This window comes from Dunckerocampus dactyliophorus, chromosome 10 (assembly GCF_027744805.1).
Source record: "Dunckerocampus dactyliophorus isolate RoL2022-P2 chromosome 10, RoL_Ddac_1.1, whole genome shotgun sequence".
Classification (NCBI taxonomy): domain Eukaryota; kingdom Metazoa; phylum Chordata; class Actinopteri; order Syngnathiformes; family Syngnathidae; genus Dunckerocampus; species Dunckerocampus dactyliophorus.
In genome coordinates, this window is record NC_072828.1 from 26,579,123 (window position 1) to 26,595,826 (window position 16,704).

Consider the following 16,704-nt stretch of genomic DNA (forward strand, 5'->3'; position numbering starts at 1 on the left):
TACTACTACAACTACTGGTATTACTGCTAAAAAATATGATTTATTGGATAATAGTAATATTGTTATTATTAATACTAATCATAATTATATTATCATTATTATTATACTCCTGTGCATGCGTGTAGCACGTGCACGTACAACACCAGCATGGCACGGTGAGATAGATGGATAGATGACTTGTAATGGTAATGATTTAATTGGATTTGGACATGCACACTAGTTACAATGGAATGCATCACACAATTCAATTCACAGTTCCACATGTCCAAAAGGAGTAGAAAGAAGCAAAGCTTATTTAATCCTACCCCCCGTCTCTGTCTGTTCCACATCTGTTGCAGTACGTTTGATTTTTGTAATACATACTGTACAGTAGAAGAGAGATAGATACTGTAGATGGATGCAGTTTTGCTGGTCACTTATGGAATACAATAACTGTGCATTTGACGAAAACAGAAGGTATAGCCTACATTTGAAAAAGATCTATAGATAAATACCCTTTCAATGATGTAATGTCATTTTAATATTTGCGTTAGAAAGCAAAGAGTTGCACTGGTTAATTTGCGTAAGGCAAGCTTAGCTAAGTGAGCAATCACAGGAACGCAGGAATAGAGTAGAGAGTAAAATAGGGGGGAAAAAAACATTTGGTGCGTTTATTTGCTACGAAATATCATGAATTTAAACTGGTCCTGCAGTCTTCTGATCTTGCTCTGACATCTCTCCTTCTCAGAACTGTGCCAGTTCCCGGCCGTCCAGCTCCGTCACCAGCTCTCGCCCCATCAGTTTCCCACAGGCAACAACCCCGAGCCAGGAGGAGGCAGCCGCCCCCTTTTTCCCGAACAGCAACACGCAATGCCTGCAAATAGAGGACGACAGTAGGACATGTAAGTTGTTAAGAGTCATGCAGTCAAAGTGTGTATGTTGGTTACAAGGTGGTAAGATTTACGTTTTTTTTTTAATGACAAATGAATCTGTCAGACAAATCCACAGATTGGTGTCTCAGCGGTAAAAGATGTGATAAAATTCATAATTTGTTTACCCAAATGTAATTGTAGGCATCTGGACTCTTTTTGTTTGTTCACTCTGATGTTTCACCTTTCATCCAAAAGGCTGCTGCAGTTCAACATTTTGAAGCGTGGAGTCTCCCTGTTCATGTCTCTCGTGGGTATGTCCCCTGGGGGTGTCACAATTGGGTTGTTGTTGGCCACAACACCCTAGCTCGTTAGTGACCACTCTTCCTGTTGAACGAGGCGATCCTTGGCAGAGAGAAGTTAGGACATCTCCTGTCCTAACGTTGTTAGGATAACTGAAGAAGCCTTTTGGATTAACGGTGAAACGTCCTCAACAAACAAGAAGAATGCAGCTGCATTGATTCAGCCTTTGCGGATTGTAGATACAAAGACTTCTTCTCTAATATGGTCGTAATTAAGGTAGTACACAGTCATCCCTCAGTTATCCCGCAATTTCCGTGAAGTAGGATTCCTTATTTGTATATGGAATATTTTTGTAGCTAGAGCATAGAAGCATACAGTTTTTAACTTTATTAGAGCCCTCTAGACATAAAATAGCACCCCTATAGTGACCTTTACACTGCCATTACCCAATATAGCAGGTATAACAACAGAAAAAAAGACATATAAGACACAAATAAGACATAATATAGACGAGGGGTGCAACTAACGATTATGAGTATGAGGCCGTAGATGGACCAAATCTATTTGACGCAAACACAATCAGTTAGTGGTTTGGTCCGCAAGACATCAGAAAAGAGGCATAAATGTCCATCACTGTTTTTTAAAGTCAAAGCTGTTGTGTATGAATGTCCTTTTTTGCCTAAACACAAAGATAATAGGTCTGCTTTCACGGATGACCAAGGAAATGATCAAATATTCACATTTGAGAGCCTGAAACCTGATTATATTTACATAAAAAAAGCCATTTAATAAAAAGCGATAAATAAAAAAAAAAAAACGAACAAACCGAATACCAAAATTTTGAGTCATTGGATAATCAGTGACTTCATGGATTCATCGTTCCAGCTCTAATATAGAATCACACACACACGCATACCCCAAGCCTATGGTTTAGTTTCATTTGATGCGCTTACGACACTTATGTAGTATGGTAATAATACTTACAGTATGTACATTATAATTACAATTTGTATTTTACTTCATTTTGTCCATTTTATACTTGAAAATGCGCGATTTAAGATTCAAGATTCAAGAGTTTTATTGTCATATGCACAGTAAGACAGGTAGTCATACTATGCAATGAAATTCTTATTCTGTTCATTCTCCCAAAAAAAGAAAGAAAACACAAGAAAATGAATAAGAATAGAAGAAACATTAGGCCAAAATATGTAGCGTTTTCTTACATACAGTATGCATATTTTTGACAAATAATAGGCGGTAGTCAACAGTGAGGAACGGCAATATGATTTTGGAAGAAAAACATAAACAAACACAAACCATAGAGTGAGGCCGCAAAAGTAGAAGCGTCAAGTGGCGAGGAATGACTATTGTTTTTTTTTTTTTTTTTGACAAGACATTGTGTCTTCATGGAAGGGGAACGCTTGCATGTTTGATGTTATCTTATTGGAGCGCGTCCCTGCAGGGGTTTGCACAGCCCTTGTGCAGGCACAGCGGTGCTCTTCAAAGTGGTGGCGCTCTTCCTCAAAGAACTCGGTAGTAATAATCTTGTTGTCCCAACAATACGGAGCGTGCCAGCATGTGTCTACCCCAACTCTTGGACTGACAGACACTTGGATCAGATCCATGCAAGAGCAGAGAATCCAACCGGAAAAAAACTGTCAATCACTATTCTACCGATGTCAATATTTTGGAAATACCGCAGTCCCTCAAATTGCTTTTAAATACATCCTATTTCCCCACTGTTCAGCCTCTGGCTTATCTGTGATGCATTAGTGCAAGGCTCTCTGTAGCGGTCGAGTGAAATCAGACATGAGAAATGTCCTGTTGAACTGAAACACTGAACAGACACGCTGACATCAATCTATCTGGCCGAGCCGTGCTGCTCTCAGAAAACTTAATAATGCACTTGATTGTGCATAAAACTGGAGTTGCCACATTCAAGCAGGTAAAGTTGAAAGGAGAGGTCACTGTTTAGGGTTGTGCCGCGGTTTCGGGTTCTGCTTAAAATGGAGAAGGTAAGAATAAAACTTGACAAGATTTCTCATTCGGAAAAAAACAGTCTTGCGATAACGTATAAATAAATCACAAACTAAATGAAAATAAACTCAATAATTTTGCCATGTGCATCACGTCTCTTTTTCTCATCTTTCACCTCCAAACTGACAGGAAAGAGTTCACTCTGTGCATTGATTCAGCACCGACACGCTTCACATAACAATGGCGGACACTCTTGTTAGTCATACAGTCGCTTTTGTCTTTGCGGGGGAGGCGGGGTCGCTATCGAATACACACAGCAAAAAAGCGGGGCATCGTGGGGAGCGACGCAAGGTAACGCTGTGGAAATTGAGAGGGGAAAAGATGCTTTCATACCACTGCCCTCAAGTGGGAATACTAATGAGCAAAGAGAGCTCATCGACACGAACGAGCTAGTATGTCGAATTTATTTACCGGTGGTAGCAACGTAAAAGTAACAAAACGAACTTACCCAACTCAAACAAAGCAAAGCAGGAAAAACACAAAGCATGGCAAAACAGGAAGCACTACAAACAAAAGGCATCAAACAGGAACTAAGGCATAAAACTGGAAACAAACTAAACTGTCGCGCAGGCTCACTCACAGGACGTGACAGACAAGCCAGCATTTCAAGAAATGCTGCAAATGTTAGACAGTATGAATTGCCTGTGAGAAAATACATGTCACAAACCCCAATTCCACAACTTTACAGAGTGAGAGATGAGGTTAAAGGAAATATTGCATCACTGTGATATATTATCAATTCTAATTATTACATATGATCTTAGCAGTGGTTTATTCGCTCTCGTTCTTGTAGACGCATCCTTGTGCATCGCCTGATGACTGTACTTTGGTCAATCATCGTCTTCCACTGATATGCATGTGTAATCATAATCGAAGATATCAGTTGGCACAAATTGTGTGTCATGGCTTTGACGGGACCGTATTTGTACTCCGAGTGCTGTGCGCAGCCCCGTGCAGCCCTCGCACTGTAACACACAGCCTTTCCTTTGCGGGTGATTTGCATGGTCCTCGACACTCTTAATGCCTCTCTCACTCACTCAGTGCACAGTCGTTAGTGTCACTGCCTATGTCACATTCATGCCGGTGAGCCCTCGCTTTAAGCAGACGGATGAGGCCTTGCGCCACAAATAATGTGTTTAATGTAACACAATCACTAAAATAAATGTTTGTCAGATTAGATTATTCAGACCATTTGCTGCTTCAATCTGTTCCCGTCTCAATGCTACCGCATGCAAATTGCATGTGCATGATTGACTGGCTTTATGGCCGTGCGCTCAGACATACAGTACAGTAAGGACCTTTGCTGTGCATTAAACGTGTCAGGGACACACACACACACACACACAAACACACACGAAGGCAAGCTTGTACCCACAATACACGATAACTAATCATGACAGTGACTGAATCTAATACGTATTGCTTAACAGGGACAGAAATGCAGAAAATAGAAATAAATGGGTGATTGGGTTCCTTAAAGGTTTTAATATTACACATAAGAAAAGTACTAGTGTACATTAGGTTGGATTGCAAAATGTGCATTCTGCATGAGTTTGCTGTAGATGCAGAAACCTATTTGTAATTGAATTAAAACGCCAAACCACACTTGAGCAAAACGTGAAGCTAATTCTGATTCTATAGCACACGCTGTACATTTTTTGCTGCACACAGCCGCCACAAATAGACTTGGCTCTACCTGTTTGCCCTCACATATGAACTGGCGCTGTCAAAAATAACGCATTAACGGCAGTAACTCATTTATTTCATTAATTATCTTAATTTTTTCAGTGTAATTAACAAATAAGCACCAGAGCAAGCCCGCCTCTCTTTGTTGTGACGGCAGACGGAAGCACAGTGGAGCCGTCTGACGCTCTTTTCTAACTTCATTCTGACCTGAACACATCAACAGGATCCCGACACCGTGTACTGTATGTACCTCTTACTCATGCACGTCTCTAGTCCCTTCATCATGGGAACCACACTTCCTCATTCTCATCATGACACTGTGAGATGCATTCAGGGACACTCCGAACATCACAAAAATGGCTTTATAGTGTGTGTGTGTGTGTGTGTGTGTGTGTGTGCGTGTGTGTGTGTGTGTGTGTGTAAATAAACAGGAAGATAAAGAAAAACATGAAGTGGATATTCTTATCACTCACTTGGGATGATTCAAATGTTGTGCTACTATTAAAGAGACTAGCGTTAGACAAACAGCTTTTTAGACTTGTGTGGTGTCTTTTAGCTTGATTGACATATTCAGTTGGTGTGGCGCTGTTAATACATACAAATATATATCATCCCTGTCCTGTCATTTAGCTTTCTCTTCATCAACTGCAGTCAAAATGGTCATATTTCACACATAGTTGCTAATGGTGATTAATCATGATTAATTCATTTAGAAGCAGCAATTAGTGTGATTGAAATTTGTAATCATTTGGCAGCCCTAATATGAACACAATACTGTAGCATCTGCGAATGTAGCTTGTCGTTCCAATTTTGTACAGTAGATGGCAGCGTAACGCCGCTTCTTAGCACACCTCACGCGTCTGCCAGAGACTAAGAAAATGTAGCAGGAGGGATGAGCGTTGCCAACTTGGCGAATCTGTCCCTATACAGTATTTAGCGAGTGTTCCGACCCCTCTAGACACCCTCCTCCCCCCACCTGGCAACCCACAGCCACAAATACTTTATAGTTGTGTGGGCAAACGCTTATATACTGCAGTTCCGTACTTTTACCATTGCATTTTCCAAGTAACTGTTTTGTAATATTACTTTCTATTGCTGCAAGTCTTTTGGCAGAGAGTGAGCTATGTCGAGTGTCGAAGCCGAGGAAGCACAAAGGAAGAAGCAGTAGACAAGGACATGTGCAATATGACAGAACGGGGGGTGAAGTGTCGGTGTTAGTGGTGGTGGGGGCGTGGGGGGGGTTGAATTGAAAGGGGAAAGGTTACGTGGGTGTTTGTGTATGCGCATGAGTGTTGCATTCCTGATGAGATGGCCCCGCACAATGACTAAGTTGAAGGTTGCGAGCCCTTTTAAAAAGGAATAATATGCCAGATCGCCGGCGTGAGCTCATGTGGGCCTATTGCTTTGTTAACGCCTCCATCTCAACGAGCAAACACAGCCAAGCAGTTGTCTTAAAAAGGCTGTTTTATGTGTCTGTCTTATTTGAACGGCGTGCATTGTGCTGTCCAGCTTAAAGCGTGTGGGTAATTTGTGCCTTAATCATGACATTCATCTTTAGAACAAAAGAAAGAATCCTTTCAGCTCAGAAGGTAGACTAATCCAGTCAGCCAGGTGGAAAACTTGTCATGTTCATTGTACTAGTTCTAATATAGATGCCAACGTTCCATCTCCACATGAGTAATTACTGCAGAACTGTTGCAGTGTTGGTAATATTAGCAAAACTATTTCCCATTTCATTTCCCATTTCCCATTTCACATTTGTGTGAAATGATGGGTGATCTCTTTAAAAAAAAATGGTGCTCTGAAACTACTGTGACACCTCCAAAGTCAAAGCCCAGGTTCCCAAAATGGGGTATGCATACCCCCAGGGGTGCGCCAGTTGTAAAATGAATGAATAACAATTAGCTGTGAGCACCTCACAGCGCAAGGAGAACGGAGCAGAAAGGAGACAGAGCATGAAGTTGTTCATACGAACAAATGCGTTTGATGATTATTTGTGCGTTAAGAGTGGTTAGTCCCGAAGATTTCATTTCTATTAGTGTTCCAATCCCTGCACAGCGCAAAAATGAAGATTTATCGTTGGTTTTGTGGATTTTTGGACTCGGGATACTGCTTTGTCAATTCAAGCCATTCAAAAGGAAGGATGCAAACATCAGACTGGAATAGAAGATATGTATTGGTACTCATGTCATACGATGTGACCATGCAAAATACACATTTTTGAACCGTAATTACTATAAAATGAGTTAACCAATTCATTATGTTGAATATTTCCACTGTAAAAAGTTTGGGAACCACCGGCCTAAAGCATTTGTGTCAAACTCCAAACTGCCAAGTCTGGCCCGCTGAACTGTTTGAAGAATAGCAAGGAATTGGACCTTGACAAACAAAGCGCTCGCGAAGTGTTGCACAATCAAGCACGACACACGAGACGAGGCGATACAGGAGAATGAGACAAGACGAAGTTTTACCATTACTGTCAAGAAAAGTACAATGAAAAAGTATTTCATTTGTACTACGTTACACTCTTCTGCACTCTGTGTGTATCCTACCAGCCCTGCCTCTCCCCACTGAGAAAAAGAGACTGTGTGGCTGACCAAAGGGCTCACTCCGTTCATGCAGCTGATCTATGATCTATGATCTGATCTATCTAAGCCTACCAGCAAACACCAAAAATCAGCGACTAATTGATCCGTCCATAAAATGGCTATTTTTAACACATGGCTTGCTCCTACACCTCCACACCCTCCTGTTAGCTTGAGGTTGACATTCTTCTTGGATTTTGCACTGTGGTTATTATTAGATTAGATTCAGCTCCAGAACCCTCTTTCTTCAGCTGCTATTGTTCACTGAAGAGGGACACTAACAAGCCATAAATGCTAAATGTTTCTAGCAACGGACCGTGGCCGACTTTAGAGATTCCACCGTATCTAGAAAGACGGTCCACTCAAACATATCGGATCAAACCCGATCCTTGGTGTCGTTTCCAGTTTCTGGAAGTCAGCTTGTAGGAACCATATGCCTGCACACTGCTGACATCTGACACGAGCCCCCTTTCTCCCTAACATGTGTTCTTTCGCATCCCTCGCAAATGTGAGGCCTTGTCTGTAAAGTGGTGTGGCGGTCTACTGCATGCATCTTCTGTTGGCCCCCACCCCCTCCCCACCCTTGTAGCCTTACTCTGACACAGCACAACATGTCATGCATATTTAGCCCAATCCATTGACATGCAACAGGATCCCCTTGCTCCACAAAAATTGTGTAATGACAGTGTCATCTGGGTACCGTTTCTCCATGTGCAACTCCTCTTTGTGGAACAGACACCGTGGAAATTACTGTGCAATATTGACAAGGTTAAATGTCAAGTCTTAGCATTTTCTATATTAAAGACGCTCTGGACCAAGTCGTAGTTGGAATCATCATTCTGAGATGCATCAGCGTATGTTTACATGCAATTTATTTTCACTGAGTTGAGAATAAACACAAAATAAATTGATAAAATGAGTGAATAACATTTTATTTAAGCGGAAACTGGAAGATGGAAACGGAAAGTCACAAAACAGCTGAACTGAGGTCTCATGGCTTGTATGTCTTACAGTACCATCACTTCATTGATAGTCCGTTGTTGCCATCAACTAAGTTTGCTCATGTGACTCGTTAGTATACACTAGGGGTGTCTAAAGTAAGGCTCGGGGGCCATTTGTGGCCCACGGCTGCTTTTATATTGGCCTGCGGCACATTCTGAAAATATAATTTAACAAGAGAACAAAAAAATGGACAAATCAGCAGGAATTTGACAAGAATAACGTAATATTATGAGGAAAAATAACCTTAGTAGCGTAAAGTTAAAATATGAATCATATGTTTAAAGTCTTGATACAAACAAAACATGGAATGAAGTTGTAATTTTTAAATTTAGGTTGAGGAAAAAGTTACAATGTTACGAGAATAAAGTCCAATTATTATGGGAATAAAGTCAGAATTATGAGACGAAAATTTACAAGAAGAAAGTTGAAATAGTTGGAAATTAAGAAAAAAAAACAGCAGAAATGGGGAAAAAAAACTGCTGTATTTTTACAAGACTAAAGAGAAAAAAGTTGTATTCTAATGAGGGAATTTTTTTTACGAGAATAAATTCGTAATATTATAAGGAACAATAATGTCATTTTAGTAGCATAGAGTTCAAATATTAAAGAAAAATGCATTATTTTTTCAAAAGTTGTAATAGTAAAATAAAATAAAATTGCACTTGTAAAATTAGGTTGGGGGAAAAAATTATAAAATTATCGAATAATGTCAAAATATGGGAACAAAATCATATATTACGAAAAAATGTATGAAGATTATTTAAAAAGGAACTTGAAATATTTGGAAAATTAAAAAAATGTAAGAAACAACAGCAAAAATTGGACAAAAAGAGCAAAGAGCCTATATGACAGATCTGAGATGCAGGTGTTTCTTCAACTATATGTAACTATATGTAACTATATGTAACTATATGTACTGTAACTATATAAATGCACATCTGCATTTGTTGCTTTACAAAATAGCAAATGGCCCTCGCATCCTTTCAGTTTTCAATCTGTGTCCCTCGGTGGAAAACTTTTCAACACCCCTGGTGTATACACGCGCACACACACAAAGATGAAAGGCCTGTGCTATGAAGCAGGATTTCCTGTTATTCAGGATAAGTTTGAGATTTAACTCCGGAAATGCAGTATTATGAAGCTGGCTAACATCTTAGCAGGATATGTTGCCGTGGTATCATATGCGGTGGAGCTAAGATGCTTCGTCGCAGGTTATATTTCAGAAAAAGAGGTCAGAGCCGATAAAAACAGCCGATTTCCTGAAAAATGACATCACTGTGGAGGTCTGCACGGATAGTCAGCGCTAAGAGCAAGGATTTTCCCAGGAATCGGGCAAAACTCTTAATTTTCTCCCAGATTTTCATGAGGAAAGTTGTAGCTAGTTGTCAGAGGGACTGGCTTATCTCTAAAGTACAAAACATGCTAGAAAATCATCAATCATGTTTTGGAATTCCAGCTAGTGTAAAAGATGAGTGATGTTGAGACACCTCCTGGGTGACAAGGAAGTAGACATTTGGTGCTGTGGGAAGTTACATCACGTTCGTAATTACCACACCAGGAAAAATGCACAATGCAGGTGCCGAGTCCATGTGTTCCTGTGGTATTTGGCTTGGGACCAGCAGTGTTCATTGTCTTTCTGATGAAAAGTGATGTGCGCTAATTCTACATCTGGTCTTACCAAATAGGGCTAAAAAGTTCAGCCAAGTTTATATAAAAAAAAAAAAAAAAGGTTTCCTCCAACATTTTCCTGCATCCTTTTTGCATTTGGAAGTGATTGGCAAACAAGTGGATGGAACTGGTTGGGTTTGTGCCCGTGTGTGTGACTGTGATTTTCTTGGTTGCTTAAATGGGCTGATGTGGGCCAAAGCATTGAGGGCTTGATTGTAGCCTTGTAATGTAAACACCCAAACAAACAGGTCGCTGTAAAATGTGCTGTTGCTTTGTGATGTATTTACATTCCTGGTCCTCACTCCGACGTGCTTTCCCTTGCTCTCTGCTACTCCTCCATCAGTTTTGTTTATTTCTGCCTACAAGATCGCATTCTTTTGCTCATTCCCACCCCCCCCCAGCTTGTACTCTTTTGAACACTACTGGCAACATTCGTAAGTGGAAGTGTTCTAAATGACAGTGAAATGACTAAACGGCTGGGATTTGGATTGAAATTGCAATTGCTCTTGTTCTTGGCTAACATTTCTCCTAATCATGTCAAAAATCACCACCAGTTCCTTTGATCATTTTAAAAGAAATCCATCACTCGAGTATTTCTGTACCCGCAGTAAACCCTGGCATTTGAAATCCATCATATCCAATGAAACAAATCAGAAAATGAAATATGGAGTCCATTTGGTGGTTCTTAAGTGGCTGTAAGGGAAACTGTTTATGCATATTTGCCCAGCCGCTGCAAAGCGTAAACTCAGATTTATTTTATGCGGCTGTTCTGCATAACAACGCCGCGCTGTCACACGCAGACCAAAGTCCCGAGAGCGGGATCTATTCATAATTCAGACAAACAACAGAGCACGCTGTGGCATTGTCACATATAACAAATTGAGGCGGATTTGTATCTGCTTACAAAGGTTGACTGCATTATACATACTGCAGGTGCCGCTGAGTGCGTGGTAATAGGATGTATGATGGATGGCTAAGCTACACGGGCTCCCATTCTTCTGGGTTATTCATCTATTTATCTGCTTATTTATTTATTGCTTCACCCAGAAAGACCCTCGCAAACCAGGATGGCGCATAAGGCCTGCAAGAGGTCGAGTGCTGGCCATTATAGAAATGGATCTGAGGAGCGCGAGGTCTGGAAGTCGTCTCCTCAGCGTGTGTCAGACATACTGATGTCAGTGCTGATGTTCGTCGGTGGTGCTGGCGCTTTAAAGAGGCCGTGCTGTTTGTCGACTCTTGATTGGTCTTCTAACTCAAACGGAGAACTAAAACCATGAGAGTTTTTCTCTAGAGGAACTTTGTGGAAACCGCACACAAAACTGGACCTGGGTCTTAAAGGAATTTAGGGAAACATTCCAGACCAATGCCCAAATCTCCTTGATCACATTATAGAGTCGCATGCAGTCATTGGTTCAGTGTCTTTTCCTATGAATTCACTCTATCTTGAGAATTTCATTTGATTTTGTGCAGGAAGCAATGCACTACAATTGGCAACAAATGATTGTATTCATTCATAATCATTCATTCATAAAAATGGTAATGTAGAAGTTGATTGAAACCTACAGTACAAGTGTTTTTCCCCCGGTGGGGGGAACCCATTTGATGGTATGGATTCAAAGTTGACGAACAATACCGTACCGTAATTCCTCTCCACTTTGCGCTTTGAATTTCATGCATCCATTTTCGTCCAGAGCCGGCGCCAGCTGTCCTTCCCATATCCGGGTCAGACCCCAAAACTTGATTAATCGGTAGTCTACCCGAGTCATTGAGGGGTCAAGAAGTAAACTTCCCTCCTTTCGTCAAATAGTCAGCGAGCTAATTCTGCAGAGCAAAGCCTTTTGAAGAACAAGATGGCGAAAAAAAAAAAAAAAGATTCCGAGTACGGAGCAAAACAGTGCAGCACCACAAGACGCGTTAATGGTAAGAAATATTAGATTTATTATTGGATGGCAATAATGCTAATGCTAAATGCTAAAATTATACAATGCTACAATTATACATTCAGAGACTTATTATATTCTATAATTGTTGGTCTTGCTTAAAAATGCACACATTTAGTTTTATTCAATGTTAAAATATGATATGGCTCTCATGGAAATACATTTTAAAATATGTGACTTTCATTGCTCTCTTAGCCAAAAAGACTATAGGGTGTTGTTTCATGTCTGGTGGGCTCTAATAATGTTACAAACCTCATTACAAAGTCGTAAACCAGGTTTTCTATGAAAATCTTCCATTTATAATTAAGAAATCCTACTTTGCGGAAATTCACTCATCAGTGTCAAGTCTGGTACCGATTATGGGCGATAAACGAGGGATTGCTGTACTTGACATTTTATTTAGAGGATTTAACTCTAACTTCATAACCTTAACCGAAACCATGGCAAAAAAAGACAAAAAGTCGTAATATCAGTATACTGTACAGTGGTACCTCGGGTTTTGTTATTAAAGCGTACAGGGCAAGCGAATCGTGCTGCAGAATGATTCAGTCCAAAGCAAACGAATCATACGAACACAGGGGCATTCAAAAACCTAGGTTTGACTGTATTTTATCGGCGCAGAGTCACCATTTTAGCTCATCCGTGACGTTAAAGTTGCTTGCAAATTGCCAGTTTCAAACATATGCTCTACATTTTCTTACAATTCCTACTTAATCCTGAGCTGTTGCACTTGGACCTGCGTCCGCCTGAGTTAAGGTCACCTCCACCAGGCCACCCGCTCACATCCTCTCCTTGTAAATATGTTTTTCTAAGCTCCACCCACACATTTTATGACCTCTCCTCTTTGCCTTGATGTATCAACCGTGTGACGAATGTTATTGCAAATGTATACATGAACTGACCGGCACAATGCCGAAACATTCACCACTGCAGCGTCCTACAGCTGCCAGCAGCGCAACAAAACCAATATCAGTCTCGCCACTCCATTCCCCAGAACACTTTTCCATCATGTGGATCTCAACAGCCCATGGCGACCATATAGCCGACAGCTTACCATGAGCCAAAGTAGGGAAGAGAAAGAGGAGGGGCTAAGAGGGGTGAATCAGGCTGTAGATCAGGGCAAGGAGGATGGCGGCACGGCCACCAGGTGACAGGGGAATAACATCCCTTTCTCCTCAATCGACAGGGACCATAACTCCTGCCTCTCCAGGGACAGATTGAGAAAGGCAATAGCCCAGGGGGCTGTGAAGCTCGGATGCTTAGGAGAATTGGAAGTTAAAAGAAAAACCGTGTTTGCTGAGCCACTACTACCGGTTCAGCCCAAAGCGTCGCTGTTCAGTGCTGGAATTCTCTTGGCCTTCTTTTCCCTCCATGTGGGACACTGTCCTTAAAGAATATTAGTGCACATTCAAAAAATATGCTTTCACGTGTTTTTTTAAATTTATTTTTCACTGAGCAGTGAGCAATGTGCACACATTGGACCGATCCGCAGTCAATCAAAGTGCCAACATGTGACGAAAGACAACCACTCACTTAGACTTGAACACTTTTAGAGTCTCCAATTCAAATTATATGTCAATTTATGGGCACAACACAACGCAACCCTGAGGGAACCATGCCTAGAAAGACCAAGCCTAGGTTTATGACTGGAAATACCATCAGTACAAGGGCTTTAGGGCTGTAGTTTATAGCTGTGAAAAATTGTACAGTATATAGTAGGGATGTCCCGATCCACATTTTTTGGCATCCGATTCGATCCGAATTTTTTTTATAGTCTTGCGATCCGATTTTTTCAAAATAATGAGCTTTTGTTACAAACCTGAATTTGTAGAATTGAATATGGTTGTGAAAATAGCTTTTCAAAGTATTGCTGAATTAACTTTTTTATTACACAGCGTGACCGACAATATTGTTTGGCTTTTGTAACAAACCTCTGTGAGTCAGGTCCCTAATCCAATAAAAGATTGCAATAAAAGTCCATCCAATAAAATATAACATTGGAAAAAATGAGCGTGCAAAATACTTTTAGTGTAGGACTAATCATTTGACATGTTACTTGACATATTACTTTTTTTTTTTTTTTAACAAACTCTCTTCAGCGGAATAGTAATTTATTGACGGTCTCTAGTATAAACCGCCAACGGTGAGAGCAGCACTTCCCGTGGCAGCGGGGGCAGAGCCAGAAATGTAGACATTGGGTTGGCCAAGGTGAGACCATTACTCACATAGGGGTGGCAATAAGTTGATACCTGAAATGTCTAGATGGCCAGTGCGGTGGCCGGATTGGCCTGATCTCATGGCGAAAAGCCGATATTATCTGATCTTCAAAACACAGCTTCAGAAGAAGATATTTCTCCTAAGGCAACCCCTTCGACACCTCAGCTAGCATTCAAGGCTAAACCAAGTCAGACTGACTCACAGTTTGCTGTTTTTTTCATTATTGGACTTTTGACAACAGCCCCGTGTTCTGCCGTGGGCTCGAACCAAGGTCCTTCGGAGTGAAAGTCGACGGTGCTCGGCTTTGAGCTAAAAGCCCACAGTGAACTCAACGCTCGACGCTCAGCGCATCGCTCAACGTCAGGGAGTGAGCTTTACCAACGTACGACTTCAGCATGTCTTGTGATCTTGATCATGCGTGATGATGGTTGGTGGTGGGTGGAGATGATGACCGTCTGTTATATCCGTTGAACTTTGCCTCCGACCATTTCCTGTTTGACTCAAGCTCGGTACAATATAGACTCTTACGTTGTGTTTCATTCACTTACTGGGGGGGCGCCTGTAACCACCTGTAGAGGGCGCCACTTGAGCGCTGAGCGTAAACTATCTCATCCTTGCGGCACCCCCACAGAATGCCATCTTGATGTGGCCCTTAGCTAAAAGCACGCATGATGTAGTGCACAGCAATAACACGACCAGCTAATAAACTCATTCAAACCTCTCTGACGTTGTCAATAAAAAAAATGAGTTTTATCGTCTTTGTAAAGGCAGGTTTTTTAACATGATGGGATCTGATTGGATGTGAAAGTAATGGGTCATCAAATGAAATCGTTCCATATCAGGATGTCTCCCTGTGTCTCAACTGTTTTTTTGACCAAGCAGTTTTTGGTTTTGACATTTCCTTTCCATTTCTCTCCATGTCATTTATTAGTCTTTTACTTTTTAAAACGCGGTTTTCCAACTCCTTTACCGACACGCTCGGGTGCTCAGATTGGGTGGGAGGGAGCAGCGCAAGCCTTTTATAGCCTGATCAATTTTACAGTGGCTTATTGAAGAGGTTTTAATATCCCTCTTTATTTTCACTTGTAACCCACTTTGTCCGCCGCTGCGGGGCGGATGTGACGGCTCGGCACGGAGTGAGACAGTCAATAAATTTTAATACACTGTCTCTGGAAAAGTACACATGTTTAATCCCTTATTTTTATTGCCTCATCGTGATAACATTATTCCAGCGGGTGAGGTTGGGCAAAAGAGCGAGCAATAAAAGAAAGGTTTTATGACAATATAAAGAGGGAAATGAGACCGTCAATGGTTAGAAGAACCACAAAGGTTGTAAATTAGTGTTACGCTATTAACCAAGTACATGTGTATTGTGGTTATGCGGACAGTCCCCCTGTCACTCAAAGGTGTAAACCTCAATGGTGTGATGCTGGTTTTCCCAGATCAGATCATTTAGCGAGGCCTGGCACCAACCCGAACCCTGAACAAGGCATCTCACGGCCCCAAATGCTCCCCGTGTGTGACTAATGTGCTGTAAAGTGTGCTATAGACAATGTGAACTTGGAAATGAACACCAAGGAAGGGCGCTGGATGTTAAACATTACACACAAATGGAGTATCTCGCTCTTCTGCCACCATAAAAGGATCTACTGAAAAAGCGTTTCCCCAGCCAGTGACGTGTAGGGACCGTGTTTGTGCAAATAATTGACCTTTAACCCCTTAGCATTCTGGATTTTTTGGGCTAAATTGCCAAAAAAAATGCATACCCAAAGTAAATGCGAAGCTGTCATTGAACCGTTTGCAGGAGAGGCATGGCTTTGGGCTCTTCTGAAAGCTAACAAGTGGAATTTGTATCCCCAACAGTCAGAATCTAACTAGTTAATAGACGTTTGAGTACACGGAGAAGAAGGATTTATTTTAGGTTTGCCTATATTTTCAAAGTGTAACTAGTTTGGTGGCATGGACTGGAAAACACAAAGATAGAGTTCTTATGGAATCCCGTTTCTGTAAAAATGGAGTATTTGACACATGTAAGGCTCAGGCGTTCCAAAGGTGTTGCATTTGAAGAGCCTCCGTCCCACCTGGTCAGACTCCATGCTAACACCGCTCCGTGGCTTCCTGGCACTTTCAGGACAGCTTTGTCATGATGGTCTGTAAAATAAAGACAGAAAAAGAAACTTCCAAGGGGCAACATTAATGCACCAAAGACACACAGTCCATCCAAACTTTTACCACCACGGGCCGCTTGCTGGAAAATCAAAGGATGCAGGCGGACGCGGCACTTTGATGTTGTACATGTTGTAAACCAACCCATGTAGACGTGCTAAGATGTTACGTTATATCTAGGAACAAAAAACAGCTTGCATCTCAGCGTTGCGACATAGGTGACGAAGCGTTTCCATTTTTTTTTTTGTGCAA

At 41.3% G+C, this 16,704-nt stretch overlaps 1 protein-coding gene across 3 annotated transcripts in view; it reads left to right on the forward strand.

The window, feature by feature from the left end:
• LOC129188826 (adhesion G-protein coupled receptor D2) overlaps positions 1 to 16,704 on the forward strand; it is a 102,133-nt gene that overhangs the window by 57,715 nt on the left and 27,714 nt on the right. For all 3 annotated transcript variants that reach the window (XM_054789854.1, XM_054789856.1, XM_054789855.1), the window contains one exon: positions 728 to 881. In XM_054789854.1, the coding sequence (XP_054645829.1) occupies positions 728 to 881 (154 nt within the window). The remainder of the gene's footprint in view (positions 1 to 727; positions 882 to 16,704) is intronic.